Source organism: Neoarius graeffei, chromosome 20 (assembly GCF_027579695.1).
Source record: "Neoarius graeffei isolate fNeoGra1 chromosome 20, fNeoGra1.pri, whole genome shotgun sequence".
In the NCBI taxonomy this organism is placed as follows: domain Eukaryota; kingdom Metazoa; phylum Chordata; class Actinopteri; order Siluriformes; family Ariidae; genus Neoarius; species Neoarius graeffei.
This window is the reverse complement of record NC_083588.1, coordinates 18,364,335-18,380,586: the sequence shown is the minus strand read 5'-3', so window position 1 is coordinate 18,380,586 and position 16,252 is coordinate 18,364,335. Positions and strand designations below refer to the sequence as shown.

Genomic DNA, 16,252 nt, shown 5'->3' with positions numbered 1-16,252 from the left:
AAATAATATCGGGTGTTAGCCATTGCAAGACGACAATTTACACTATAAGCATACATGCACATATACAGTTACCGCATTAAAATTAAGTAAACGGTGTTCAAACAGAACATATTTTAAGATAATTTAGATTAACTGTCTTAGCAGTTTGCATGCTTGGGTGGGTTTCCTCCGGATTCTCCAATTTCCTTCCACCTCTCAAAAACATGCTGGTAGGTGGGATGTCTACTCTAAATTACACTACAAGTGAGTGAGTGTTTCAGTATGTGTGCGTATGACAGCACCCTGCACACACACACACACACACACACACACACACACGTGGTAGGTGGAAGAATTGGAGAACCTGGAGGAAACCCACACAAACCCTGGGAGAACATGTTAAACTCCACACAGATAATAAACTGAGCTCAGAATCAAACCATGGACCCCGGAGCTGTGAGGCAACAATGCTATCTGTTGCACCATCAGATTGTACACTACAAAATACACCATGCACAAATCAATCAGTACCAAGATCCTGAGCTGTTACAAATGCATACACAAGTCTTTATCCTGTAGCATGATACATACATTTTACAATCCAAATGATGTAAACCAGAGCTAGGTACGCACAGGAAGTCTGTGTGTTTATTGTGTGGTCCACAGATAATGAAATCTTCTCAATGTTCAGGTGAAAATGTTCAATCAGTAATCAGTCATATATGTGTCTACTTACTGTTAGGACATGTGTCCTCTATATAACAAGAGGTTTGTGGTTAATCAAGTGTGTGTGCAGCTAACATGCTGGTGCTCATATTCACACTATTTATCTGGATACAAAAAGAATACAAATACAAGAAAAAAAAACAAGTGTGCTCTGAGAGCACAATATCCCCCGCTGGCAACTATACCATAACTCTGGTAAAATGCGACTGAATTGAACGAAATTGTAATATGCGTATTACCAATATACAACAAAGAATTCTGCCAAGTTTCGTGAAATTGCTCCAAAAATTATGAGAGGAGCTGATTTCAGAAGGTGAGTACCCTTCCCGGGATGGACGGATATCACCATGACATAATCCCCCTTTGGGCCTTTCAGCCAGTGGGGGATTAAAAAAAAAAAATTGTGAGGGAAGTTGATTTCAGAAAGCAAGCACACCTTGATGAAATTGCCAAAGTGCAAGTTTGTTAATCAGGGCTTGACATTAACGCTTGTCCGGGGCAAATGATCCTTTATGTCGGACAAGTTCATCATCTCAGTTACTTGTCCGATCGGACAAGTGCCAGAATACGCCGATATTCGGGTTACATATCAAATTTATCAGTTTATTCACATGATTTCCGAAGCATCTCACTCGACATATTGTTTTGATGAATCGCCGGATGTTTCTATTCGGAAAGAGCGATGTGCGCATGCGCAATATTCCACTTGCGAAACCGGCCAATACCGCTTCGTGTATTTGAGCTGAAAAGTAAACGGTCGTTTATGATTGGTTTTAATCGTGTCATACACGTGGATTTGTTGACATTTCTGTTGGCGGGATCATTATTCAACTGTATATTTACGTTGAGTATGTGGTAATTTCCAAATCTTTGAATTGTTTGTGTGGCGGGGTGTGCTGGGCTTGGAATGTGCGCCTGCATGCGTGTGGATTGACAGGGAGTGAGGTCGGAGTGGGGAAAGTTATCTATGAAATACCAAGCTGTCAAATGGCTGCTAATTAGGTTACCGGCTGTATTAATTAGTAATAGGAGTTTAGGGATTTGAAACATAGGATTCTATAATTTAGATAGAATTATGGATTATTTGAAATTATCTTTTTTTTTTTTTACCATTAAATACCATACAGGAGCCACACTGAATAATTAGACAACAATTAATCAGTGGAGGATATATATTCAAAATTAATCATTTAAAAATGAAAATATATATAATTTTAATTTTCTGGTTTTCAATTTCTCATAAATTAATGATTGATGGAGTCCAATTGATGGAGCAGAACTCAAAGATTGATAGATGAAGATGAATAGAAACTTTATTTGTATCCATTCATCTGAGAGTCAATAGAGGTGTGGAGGTTTTCATAAGATATATTATCTTGTCATTTGATAACTAGATTTCAGTGTATAATAATCAGTGATTTACAGTATTAGTCAATTTTGTTATGAGTTGTTTTTGTTTGTAGCATTGTTGTTATTTGTTTCTCTTGTCCAAACTAGTGATATGTCATCAAGTCATAAATTTTATGATAATGTTACTTTTTGTGATATTTGTTACTGAACTGCAGGGTACTGATCTGTGTATATATAATGGTTAGTGTTTCTGGATCTCATAGTATAGTTATTTTGTTCTTAAAATTTTATGTTCATAATTTCTACTCTATTGGAATATATTGCTTCTGAACTTCAGCATAATAATTGGTGAATTATGGTATCAATCAGTCTGTTTTACTATATTTTTGAACTTTTGCCTCAGTATATCAAGTATTGATTACTTTTGATTCATAGATATTATGCATATGTTGTGAATTCGGAAACAAATGCCATAAAGATTGTTGGGTTACAAATAGTTTATTTGTGTGTTTTTTTTCCTCAAATATTTCTTCGGACAAGTCAACTTCACATTCGGACAAGTACATTTCCTTTCAACTTGCCCGACAGGACAAGTGGTTTCAAAAGTTAATGTAGAGCCCTGTTAATAATCAAGGGCATAACTCTGGTAAAATTTGCCCAAATTAAACGAAATTTCAACATGCGTATAACTGTCATATAACAAAGCATTTTTGCCAAGTTTGGTGAAATTCTTCCACAAATTGAGAGAGTGAGTTGATTTCAGAAGAACGTACACCCTCATGAAATTGTCAAAGTACAAGTTATTTAATCAAGCGTCAAAACTCTGGTCAAATTTTCACAAACGAAATGAAATCACAGTATGCGCATTACCATCATATAACAAGGCCTTTCGCCAAGCTTCGAGAAATTCGTTCAAAAATTGTGAGAGGAGTTGATGTCAGAAGGCGAGCACATCTTCATGAAATTGTCAAAGTACAAGTTGTTAATCAAGGGCTGCAACTCTGGTAAAATGCGACCGAATTTAACAAAATTACAATATGCGTACTACTGACACATAACGATGCCTTTAACCAAGTTTGGTGAAATTCCTCCAAAAATTGCGAGACGAGTTGATTTCAGAAGGAAAACACACTCGTGAAATTGTCAAAGTAGAATGTTTTTAATCAAGGGCTGTAACTCTGGTAAAATGTGACCGAATTTAACGAAATTACAATATGCATATTACTGACATATAACAAAGAATCCTACCAAGTTTCGTGAAATTCCTCCAAAAATTGTGAGAGGAGTTGATTTCAGAAGGTGAGCACCCTTCCCAGAACAGACGGACGGAAGGAAATCGCCACGACATAATCCCCCTTTGGGCCTTTCGGCCAGCGGGGGATAAAAACTGAAAAAGTCATTAGTTTCATATTATGCCTGTACCTGCACATGTTTGTACCTGTATTTAAAAGTCCTATGTACTAAATAACAGAGAATATTATTCATTATAATAATCTAATCTCTTACACAGCCTGAGGCTCCTTAAACTTGCCCACTTGTTGGATGTGGTACATCAGGTCTCCTCCGTTAATGTACTCCATCACAAAGTAGAGCCGATCCTGCAAATCAAGGCAGAGAGGAAACCTTCAAAACTGTCATGCTTTTATAATAATACTTGTGTATAGATTTTGCGTCCCTGACCGCAATAACTGACATAACTGATTTGCATTAGCTTTATATGATAGACTACATTGTTTAACAAATAATTAAAGAACATTACGAATACACACATTCCTCTTTATTTCTATGCTACAGTAATGGAATAAGACACCTAACTATTTAACTGCTGAACTACTTAATAGTGACAGATGGCTATAGATAATATACAAACGTAATAGTAGTATTTATGAAAGCCTTTTGAATAATATACACTACCGTTCAAAAGTTTGGGGTCACTTTGAAATGTCCTTATTTTTGAAAGAAAAGCACTGTTCTTTTCAATGAAGATCACTTTAAACTAGTCAGAAATACACTCTATACATTGCTAATGTAGTAAATGACTATTCTAGCTGCAAATGTCTGGTTTTTGGTGCAATATCTCCATAGGTGTATAGAGGCCCATTTCCAGCAACTACTCTCGAGTTCCGAATAACCGTGCATGCACGGCTATTTATTTTTGCGAAAAATTCCCGCCTGCACGGTCTTATTCGGGCCTACACGCTTATTCTATTTGTCAATACAAGCACGTGTGACGAATGAGCGAAAATAACGCCTGAACACAGACGACTCACTACGCACATGCGCAGACACAACGAAGCACCGCCGATGCACCAACAACACTGCCGGTGGTAAACAACGGTAAGTATCTATGATCGATTTCAATCCACCGAAAATTGACATGAATTTCACCCATCAGTTCCATAAGGTAGCATATTCTTGAGATATAATAGCATAGAAGTGAATTACAATGCAATTTTTCCAAGTAATTAAATACTTATGCCAGCGGTTCAATATTGCTGGCCCTTTTCGGGTCCTGGCCGGTTCCATAGACCATAATCACGGAAATGGCCGGGAAGTGACAGTCAACATGTCAAAAAATTTTCTCCAAATCCCCCGTAGATCACTGATTGGGACTAAACACAGAAGTGAAGTAATAAAGCATTAAGATATAGCCTTTTTCCTTAAGTCATATTGTATTAATTGGAATTAAGAGGCGTTTGTATCTATTGGCTGATCATCCCTTCATATTCTAATTGTGATATTGTTGAAGAATCGGATGAAGACTTAACGGTTCATGCTCTTTCACCTGCTGGATTCAAATGGTGCAATAAAGTCTTCCTCTGTAATAGAATTTTGACATTTTTAAATTAGAATTTTGATGTTTTAAGACCTTAAATAAAGGTAAATTAAAGCAATTTGCATACTTGAGTTTCTCAAGCAAAAGTACTCTACTAGTATCCAGATATTCTTTTTGTTTTAGATAAAAAGAACACGAACAAGAAATTTTGACAGCCATGATATGATTTGTCTGTTTACTGAATTGATATTTGGTCTCCAAGATCTGTTCAGCATAATTTTCTAGACTACAAGTGTGCTTATCGCTTATTATATTTGTCCTAATGTGCCATCCTATACTCTTATTCCCAACTGCACTATTATTCGAAACTCGAGAATTTTCCGGCCTGCATGCTTATTTCCACCCTACACTCATTAATTTTTGCCCATTTTGCCGCCCTACACTCTTATTCCCAACTGCGCTATTATTCGGAACTCGAGAGTATCACTCCAGTGTTCTAATGGTACAATGTGTTTGCTCATTGCCTCAGAAGGCTAATGGATGATTAGAAAACCCTTGTACAATCATGTTAGCACAGCTGAAAACAGTTGAGCTCTTTAGAGAAGCTATAAAACTGACCTTCCTTTGAGCAGATTGAGTTTCTGGAGCATCACATTTGTGGGGTCGATGAAATGCTCAAAATGGCCAGAAAAATGTCTTGACTATATTTTCTATTCATTTTACAACTTATGGTGGTAAATAAAAGTGTGACTTTTCATGGAAAACACAAAATTGTCTGAGTGACCCCAAACTTTTGAACGGTAGTGTATGAAGGGCATGTGGAGGAGCACACTGCAATATTCATGGATAGGATGCCCTTACTGAGTGTACCCTGTTGTTACTCTTGGAAAAAAAAACAAAAAAACACTGATGTCCTCACAGACTCGCACACCGATCAGCCAGAACATTATGACTACAGACAGGTGAAATGAATAACGTTGATTATTTCATTACAATTAAGATAACAGTTAATGCTGGCTAAAACAGAAAGGTGTCAGCATTTACTTTTTCAGCAGTTTGTGCTACAGTAGTTCTTCTGTGGGATTGGACCATATGGGTTAGCCTTCCACACCTATGACCCTGTCGCCGGTTCACCGGTTGTCCTTCCTTGGACCACTTTTGGTAGGTACTAACCACTGCATACTGGGAACACCCCACAAGATGTGCCATTTTGGAGATGCTCAGACCCAGTCGTCTCGCCATCACAATTTGGCCCTTGTCAAAGTCGCGCCTTGCGCTTGCCCATTTTTCCTGCTTCCAACACATCAACTTCAAAAATAGGCACCCTATGGATACATGTGGCTACTGCTTATGAATAAAATTGTTTTCTGATACCATGTCCATACAGTAAATATAGCATATACAGTGGATATAAAAAGTGTACACACCACGTTAAAATGATAGGTTTTTCTGATGTAAATAAATGAGACCACGATAAATCATTCCCAAATTTTTCCCACCTTTAATGTGACCTATAACCTGTACAATTTAATTGAAAAACAAACAAATCTGTTAGGGGGAAAAACATAAGAAAAGAAACAAACAAAAAAAAAGTACAATAAGCTGGTTGTACAAGTGTGCACACCCTTGAACTAATACTTTGTTGAAGCACCTTTTGAATTAATTACAGCATTCAGTCTTTTTGGGTTCACACCCGCCATCAATTAAAATGACTCTGATTAACCCCAAATAAAGTTCAGACATTTACTCAGTTGCATCCTCCAGCAAAAGCCAGGGTTCGCAGAGAGCTTACAAAGCATCAAAGGGATCTCATTGTTGAAAGGTATCAGTCAGGAGAAGGGTGCAAAAACATTTCCACAGCATTAGATATACCATGGAGCACAGTGAAGACCGTCATCAAGAAGTGGAGAAAATATGGGACAACAGTGACATTACAGAGAACTGGACGTCCCTCCAAAATTGATGAAAAGACAAGACAAAAACTGGTCAGGGAGGCTGCCAAGTGGCCTACAGCAACACTGAAGGAGCTGCAGGAATTTCTGACAAGTACTGGTTGTGTACTACATGTGACAACAATCTCCTGTATTCTCCATATGTCTGGACTATGAGGTAGGGTCAAAGAAAAACATTCAAGCCTGGCTAAATTTTGCAAAAAAGTACATCAACTCTCCCAAAAGCATGTGGGGGAAATGTGTTATGGTCTGACGAAACCAAGGTTGAACTTTTTGGCCACAATTCCAAAAGGTATGTTTGGTGCAAAAACAACACTGCACATCACCATACCCATGGTGAACCATGGTGGTGGCAGCATCATGTTTTGGGGTTGTTTTTCTTCAGCTGGAACAGGGGCTTTAATCAAGGTGGAGGGAATTATGAACAGTTCTAAATACCAGTCAAGTTTGGCCCAAAACCTTCAGGTGTCTGCTAGAAAGCTGAAGATGAAGAAGAATTTCATCCTTCAGCACGACAATGACCCCAAAAAAGGTTTGGAACGGCCCAGCCAGAGCCCAGACCTAAATCCAACTGAAAATCTGTGGGGTGACCTGAAGAGGGCTGTGCACAAGAGATGCCCTCGCAATCTGACAGATTTGGAGCACTTTTGCAAGGAAGAGTGGGCAAATACTGCCAAGTCTAGATGTGCCAGGCTGACGGACTCCGACCCAAAAAGACTGAATTAAATAAAAAGGTGCTTCAACAAAGTATTAGTTTAAGGGTGTGCACACTTATAGAATCAGCTTACTGTACGTTTTTTGTTTTTCCCCCTAACAGATTTGTTTGTTTTTCAATTGAATTGTACAGCTTATAGGTCACATTAAAGGTGGGAAAAATTTTGGAATGATTTATCGTGGTCTCATTTTTTTACATCAGAAAAACTTATCGTTTTAACGGGGTGTGTACACTTTTTATATCCACTGTATATTTACTCTATGAGGCAGTAGCCACAAAAATGAAGCGTAATCCAAAAAATGAACAATTTAAAAAAATAAATCACAGAAGTAAAATATACCAAGTGTCTGTACTTTATATTATTCTACTCTTACAGTTTTCGAAACTGAAACCTCCTAACCGAGGCTGACATACACACGCTGTCGCCATGAAACTCTTATTTCCCGGAAAAGGCCCGGCGCTAGAGCTCAATGGTCTGAACAGTCTTTTCGACAACTTCCCGTAACAACTCGGAAGTGCGTCACATCTACAACCCCAATTCCAAAAAAGTTGGGACAAAGTACAAATTGTAAATAAAAACGGAATGCAATGATGTGGAAGTTTCAAAATTCCATATTTTATTCAGAATAGAACATAGATGACATATCAAATGTTTAAACTGAGAAAATGTATCATTTAAAGAGAAAAATTAGGTGATTTTAAATTTCATGACAACAACACATCTCAAAAAAGTTGGGACAAGGCCATGTTTCCCACTGTGAGACATCCCCTTTTCTCTTTACAACAGTCTGTAAACGTCTGGGGACTGAGGAGACAAGTTGCTCAAGTTTAGGGATAGGAATGTTAACCCATTCTTGTCTAATGTAGGATTCTAGTTGCTCCACTGTCTTAGGTCTTTTTTGTCGTATCTTCCGTTTTATGATGCGCCAAATGTTTTCTATGGGTGAAAGATCTGGACTGCAGGCTGGCCAGTTCAGTACCCGGACCCTTCTTCTACGCAGCCATGATGCTGTAATTGATGCAGTATGTGGTTTGGCATTGTCATGCTGGAAAATGCAAGGTCTTCCCTGAAAGAGACGTCGTCTGGACGGGAGCACATGTTGCTCTAGAACCTGGATATACCTTTCAGCATTGATGGTGTCTTTCCAGATGTGTAAGCTGCCCATGCCACACGCACTAATGCAACCCCATACCATCAGAGATGCAGGCTTCTGAACTGAGCGCTGATAACAACTTGGGTCGTCCTTCTCTTTAGTCCGAATGACACGGCATCCCTGATTTCCATAAAGAACTTCAAATTTTGATTCGTCTGACCACAGAACAGTTTCCCACTTTGCCACAGTCCATTTTAAATGAGCCTTGGCCCAGAGAAGACGTCTGCGCTTCTGGATCATGTTTAGATACAGCTTCTTCTTTGAACTATAGAGTTTTAGCTGGCAACGGCGGATGGCACAGTGAATTGTGTACACAGATAATGTTCTCTGGTAATATTCCTGAGCCCATTTTGTGATTTCCAATACAGAAGCATGCCTGTATGTGATGCAGTGCCGTCTAAGGGCCCGAAGATCAAGGGCACCCAGTATGGTTTTCCGGCCTTGACCTTTACGCACAGAGATTCTTCCAGATTCTCTGAATCTTTTGATGATATTATGCACTGTAGATGATGATATGTTCAAACTCTTTGCAATTTTACACTGTCGAACTCCTTTCTGATATTGCTCCACTATTTGTCGGCGCAGAATTAGGGGGATTGGTGATCCTCTTCGCATCTTTACTTCTGAGAGCCGCTGCCACTCCAAGATGCTCTTTTTATACCCAGTCATGTTAATGACCTATTGCCAATTGACCTAATGAGTTGCAATTTGGTCTTCCAGCTGTTCCTTTTTTGTACCTTTAACTTTTCCAGCCTCTTATTGCCCCTGTCCCAACTTTTTTGAGATGTGTTGCTGTCATGAAATTCCAAATGAGCCAATATTTGGCATGAAATTTCAAAATGTCTCACTTTCGACATTTGATATGTTGTCCATGTTCTATTGTGAATACAATATCAGTTTTTGAGATTTGTAAATTATTGCATTCCGTTTTTATTTACAATTTGTACTCTGTCCCAACTTTTTTGGAATCGGGGTTGTACATCACACATGGGAGCACTGTCCGAAGAAGGCGAGGAAAGGGGGACGACCTGGAGTATATTTTAAAATCAGAACACGCTTTCCCTCGGTAATAAGCATAAACATGTCTGAAAGCGATTTCTTTAGTCTTGTCCATTTATTTCGAATGGTGAACCGAATTGTATACGCTCACCGGCCATTTTAATAGGAACACCTGTATGTGTATGCGCAGTGCACTATTGTTAAACTCATTCTTACCACATGATGACATACTGGCTACAGCCTTTATGAGGCGTCAGCCACAAAAACTGATTGCTTGCTTGCTGCCTAATATATCCCACCCATTGACAGGTGCCATTGTAATGAGATAAGCAATGTTATTCACGTCACCTGTCAGTGTTCCTAATGTTATGGCTGATTGGTGTATCATAAAACATGCCCAGCCATTGTGCTGAAAAAAGATGCATATTTAAGGATAATATTAAATACATTTATATATACATATTTTCCTATAACACAAAAATAATTTGCCTTGGCAGAATGCATCTACCAACTTTTGAATAGATAGATAACAGGTTTTTTTTTTTTTTGGTGTGCGCGTGTAAAAAAAAAAAAAAAAGGAAAACAATATAAAATTTTAATAAGTTACAAAAAAATGGTAGTGCATCTATGTCTCGTCAGTGTCCGGAGGTGTGTAAATTGCCCCAGTTTGCTGAACTTGTAGTATCTTCACTTTTAAATATACTGACGGTTGCTTTGTCATGTTAAATTGGGTTGCAACTTTTTGCTTCTTATGCAGGGAAGAAGAATGAGAAATCGCCTCCACCGTAGTGGTTTCACCTCTACGATACCACACGCAGGATGTGACGACGATTCATTTTCCTAGTGGCTGTTCATGATGAAGCTAAAAACCTCGAGTAAACTGAATAAGACATTGTCAACCAGAAGCTCTTGCAAATGCGAGTTATGCTATACTGTGGTTCTGTAAATCCCAGATAGCCCCCAGACAAACAAACAATACTCTGCCCATTGTTCATATCTCTATTCATATTCGTTGATCTGCTCAATCCGAATAATGTATTTGTATTTTGTTACAACTACATAAAACTTTCCCCTCCAAAAGTATTGGAACGGCAAGGCTAATGTTTTTGTTATACAATGAAGACATTTGGGTTTGAGATCAAGAGATGACTATGACACGATAGATCAGAATTTCAGCTTTTCTTTCCTGTTAGTTACGTCTAGATGTGTTAAACAACTTCGAACATGACACCTTTGGTGGCAAACCACACAATGTTTCAAGATCTATGGTCTCATATTCATCTTTCGATCTCAAACCCAGATGTCTTCGGTGTAGAGCCAAAACAAAAGAACTGGCCTTGCCGTTACAATACCTTCAGACGGGACAACTGAGTAAAATTCTTTTCATGTGCTTTTGAGAAACAAACAAACAGTCATACGAATTATTTCATCTGAAATGCTACTGATAAACAAAATCCAAATCCACTGCCGGGGAAGCCATGGCTTAATGGTTAGAGAAGCAGCTTTGGGCCCAAAAGGTTGCCAGTTTGATTTCCTGGACCAGCAGGAATGGCTGAAGTGCCCTTAAAGGAACAGTCCACCGTACTTCCATAATGAAATATGCTCTTATCTGAATTGAGACGAGCTGCTCCGTACCTCTCCGAGCTTTGCGCGACCTCCCAGTCAGTCAGATGCGCTGTCACTCCTGTTAGCAATGTAGCTAGGCTCAGCATGGCCAATGGTATTTTTTGGGGCTGTAGTTAGATGCGACCAAACTCTTCCGTGTTTTTCCTGTTTACATAGGTTTATATGACCAGTGACATGAAACAAGTTCAGTTACACAAATTGAAACGTAGCGATTTTCTGTGCTATGGAAAGTCCGCACTATAATGACAGGCGTACTAACACCTTCTGCGCGCTTCGGCAGCGCATTGATATCTGAGCTCCGTATCAATGCACTGCCGAAGCGCGCAAAAGGTGTTAGTACGCCTGTCATTATAGTGCGGACTTTCCATAGCACAGAAAATCGCTACGTTTCAATTTGTGTAACTGAACTTGTTTCATGTCACTGGTCATATAAACCTATGTAAACAGGAAAAACGCAGAAGAGTTTGGTCGCATCTAACTACAGCCCCAAAAAATACCATTGGCCATACTGAGCCTAGCTACATTGCTAACAGGAGGGACAGCGCGTCTGACTGCGTCTGACTGACTGGGAGGTCGCACAAAGCTCGGACAGGTACGGAGCAGCTCGTTTCAATTCAGATAAGAGCATATTTCATTATGGAAGTATGGTGGACTGTTCCTTTAAGCAAAATATCTAACCCCAGACTGCTCTGCGCATGTCGTACGTAACTCTGGAAAATAGCGTCTGCTAAATGCCGTTAATGTTATGTAATGTGTCAGTTAGTTCTATCAAGCACTATATATATAATTTATGTATTTATTTTTTATTTTAGAACCTTGATTTGCATATTAACCTCCGACAGGACATTGTGAGATTTCAGAAATGTGCTGAATATTCTCCATTATGCTTTCAGGTGCCAGATTATCAAACAAGATTATAAAACAGTCCAGCTCCCGAACTAAGGCAATATATAAGATATAAATATGTGCTTTAAGACATGCAGAGAGCTTCTCCTTCAGAAAAGCTTTCCTTTCAGAACAGGTCACCCATTCAAAGAATTCTTGAAAAACATTTTTCATAAGTGCGGCTCATCATACTCGCCACTTCCCAAAGACTTATTAGCATTTGTGAGGTGAATATTCCTGTACAACTTTCTTTTCACAACCCTCCGTTTGATCCAAACTGTTTCTACTCCTACGCCACTACTCGACTCCATCGCCCTTGATCTCTTTCTTTGTCTCTCACCACTGTCTGGAAGCAGGAATGGAGCTGGGTGAGGAAGGGTGGCTTGTCCCTCAGTGCCAGCACCCTCTTCTCAACCATAGTGCACTCCACGTCATCGTCCTGGATCACAACGTCCTTCTTCAGGATTTTGATTGCGTACAGCTCCTCCGTGGACTTCATCTCGGCCAGCATTACCTGCATGGAGAGCACAGACTCCATCAGACTCTTCAAAGAAGAGGTCAGGTTTAGAAATAGAGTTGACCAAGGAGCAGCATTTTTATTAACTGTCATCATAACGATTATATTATATTATGTTAATCCATGTGATATCACTGAAGGCCTCCTGCCTGACCATGTCAGATTTGCTTCATACTTCCAAAGATTTATATCATTAGTCCAAATAAACAGTGTGCAAAATTCCAGACTTACACCTTTGTTAGTTTTTGAGATGTAGGGGCATGATTATTTACCCTATATGAAATCATGAAAATAATCTCTATATTGTACCATTTTAAAACCTTTATACCTACTTACAACTTTCCTTTTTCAGTTAGTAAACATACTGTACACATAATCAGTATACATAGTACTGAAAGAGCAGTACTAGAGCGCTTTCAATACGTAAACTGTGCATGAATAATTACTCAAACTTGCACTGGAAAAAAATAAGAGTTGATTCACGATTACTTAGCGTATCAGATCACGTGACACCGTTCCACAATTATCGACACCTTTATCCACAGTTATCGGCAACGTTCCGCAATTATCGAAACCCAGATGATTATTTATAAAAAATCATTGGTATGTGGTATTAAGTCAACAAAACATAGCTTTTATTTAAAATTAGTTTTACATAGACTTATATTTAGTACAAAATATCTTTTATATAAATATATCAATGTCGGTGTTTACGTACATGTGGAAGTAATTCTAATGTCTGTAAACAAATGAACTGATAATGTTGAACCTGTGTCAGAAAATCTTTTTGTTCCACTTTCTACCCACTTTAAGTATTTTCGTAGATCGCATTTTGTTAATCGTTTGTTGTTGTTTGTATTCATTTCTAGTTTTGTAGTTTACCAATAAACGTCAACAGGCAATTGACATTGTAACCGCATGAAAATCCAGGTCAAAGGTCGATTATTTAAAACGGATTTTAAATTTACATCTAAAAATATAAAATGTCTACTGATATTGTAATATGTGGTAGATATTTACAACAAACTGCAAAAAAAAAAAAATCTGAATGGAATAGGAAAATCTGAATATTTCAAGCATGTAATTTTTTAATATGCTAGGAAATTAATTCTGGTCTAATTCTATTCCAAATACTCTATAAACATTCCATTCTGTTATGGATCAGAAAAACAAATTATTATAAAATCACAGCACTTTTTTTTTTTTTTTAAAGTACTTCATCTACTTCAACAATGTTCCACAAAGATCAAGCCATAACAGTTGTAAATGTCACTTAATTCCGCAGCGTGTCGATAATGGTGGACACCGGTGAAAGTGATCACTATTATCGACACCTCACGTGACTTCTCAAACGCGCGTTTAGATACAAAATGGCGACTGTCAATGAAAGCGTAAGAAACAAAATAGGTTTCGACAAGGAGGAGATCATGAAATTTCATCAGTGAATTTGATCAGTAAAAACAAGTCCATGATCTTTCCACCATGCTTACCTGCGATGATAACGTCTAGGTTTTCCTCAACTTGCTGATCGTGCTAAAAAAAATTCCATCGCAGGTAATGAGCTGCGTCATCAGACGACAAGATCAAAGGGTGAGGCGGGTCTTCCGGTTGATTAATTAAGTTATCAGTGAGAGGTTTGAAATGAGAGGTTTGAAACTCTACTAGCAAAACCACGTTGTAAGCAGAGGATATAAACAGCTGAGTTGCTCCAAGCTTCCACTACGCCACGTCATCACATACTGTACGTCACTTGCCCGTCTGGTATTTTAATGCAAATGAATTTTTTCTAGAATACTATTTGGTCTCCGAAAATGAATGTTTGACTGTTGAAATCTATGAATATGTTGACTTAACATAAACTGAAGAGTAAATCCGCTGGAAGATTCCTTTAAGACGAGGTAGTGACGTTAGTATGATTTAATTTGCTTACCCCAGATTGCAAGTAAATCTACAACAATCACTAAAATAAAGCCGAATGAGTGTTGAAATAGGGCGGCACGGTGGTGTAGTGGTTAGCGCTGTCGCCTCACAGCAAGAAGGTCTGGGTTCGAGCCCCGTGGCCGGCGAGGGCCTTTCTGTGTGGAGTTTGCATGTTCTCCCTGTGTCCGCGTGGGTTTCCTCTGGGTGCTCCGGTTTCCCCCACAGTCCGTAGATGCCCCGGTTTCCCCCGTAGATGTGAATGGTTGTCTGTGTCTATGTGTCAGCCCTGTGATGACCTGGCGATTTGTCCAGGGTGTACCCCGCCTTTCGCCCGTAGTCAGCTGGGATAGGCTCCAGCTTGCCTGCGACCCTGTAGAACAGGATAAAGCGGCTAGAGATAATGAGATGAGATGAAATGAGTGTTGAAATACAGGTTTTGGCATCATGGCTGACCTTGCCAAAGCTGCCCTTTCCTAGAAGTGCCAGGAAGTGGAAATCATTGAGTCGAACCCTGTCCATGTTGCTGGAGGGAAAACTGAAGCGCCGGTGGTCTGACGGAGTGATCACTTTCTTGCCTGGGCCCAGTTTAGCTTTCTATAAAAAGAGGAGATTTTAATGAGCATACACACAAACACAATCATAGAAACACACAATCATAGAATATATCTTGCCTGGCGAAGACTAAACAAACAACAACAACTCTTCAATCCTCACAGTAAAGTGGGGAACAGAACCTCATATTCATTCATGTGGAACTGATGAGATGTGAAGCTAAACTGAGCACCTGGATGTCAAACAGCCGTCTGTTATTCATTTTGGGTATCTAGTGTGTACTCTCTAGCTAGTATGAACTATCCAAATCCCGTGTATAATTACTGTTCTTGTTATACTATAACACTATTTGCATTTTATGCAGTGGGCATCCCGAGCTCTTGTAGTTAGAAACTCAGTCTACTGTATACGGGATGACAATAAAAACCTATTTGACTTTACACAAAAATGCTAACATAGCTACCGAAGACTTTGGAGACTGGATAAACAGAACATTGTTTTTCCCCCCCCAATCTTCAACTGTTCGGTTTTGGTGCCCACTCTAGCCTCAGGTTCTTGTCTTGCTTGATAAGACCCAATGTGGTCTTCTGCCCTAATAGCCCATCTGCCTCAAAGTTTTTACCTCACCCGCGACGGAGTAAGCGGGGGCGAGGTATTGTAATCAGTGCAGTTTGTTTGTTTGTGTATCTGTCTGTTAAGGCCCGGTCCTACTGGCCGATGGACACAAAATGTATGCAAAAAGGACACAGCGGACGAGCAAAATTTCGGGGGTGGCTCTATCCGTTTTCATCCGCTCCAGAAATGGACAAAATTGGCGAAAATTTGCGAAAACAGAACGGAAAAGAACGGACGTGGGTAGTATATAGCGGGGATGTTAAACGCATGTTCATAGGAAGCCTAGCGGATGAAAGCGGATGGAAGTGGATGACAGCTCCGAAGGGGTTACCGGTGATAACTGAGAAGCGGACGCATAGCAGAAAGAGCGGATGCATAGCAGATGAAGGGGATGCATCACGTACGCCTAACGGAAACAAAGGGGATGTTGCGCGGATGTATATCGGATGCAGACCGTTCACTGCGCATGCGGGGGGTATGAATTGC

At 39.4% G+C, this 16,252-nt stretch overlaps 1 protein-coding gene across 3 annotated transcripts in view; it reads right to left on the bottom strand.

Annotated features, from left to right (window-relative positions):
• Positions 1 to 16,252, bottom strand: part of prkcab (protein kinase C, alpha, b) — a 435,027-nt gene that overhangs the window by 54,784 nt on the left and 363,991 nt on the right. For all 3 annotated transcript variants that reach the window (XR_009650839.1, XM_060901369.1, XM_060901370.1), the window contains 3 exons: positions 15,053 to 15,193; positions 12,503 to 12,676; positions 3,562 to 3,653 (listed from right to left, as the gene is read on the bottom strand). Coding sequence is in view for 2 of the 3 variants with exons in the window: in XM_060901369.1 (XP_060757352.1) it covers positions 3,562 to 3,653; positions 12,503 to 12,676; positions 15,053 to 15,193 (407 nt within the window). In the remaining variant the exon portion in view is untranslated. The remainder of the gene's footprint in view (positions 1 to 3,561; positions 3,654 to 12,502; positions 12,677 to 15,052; positions 15,194 to 16,252) is intronic.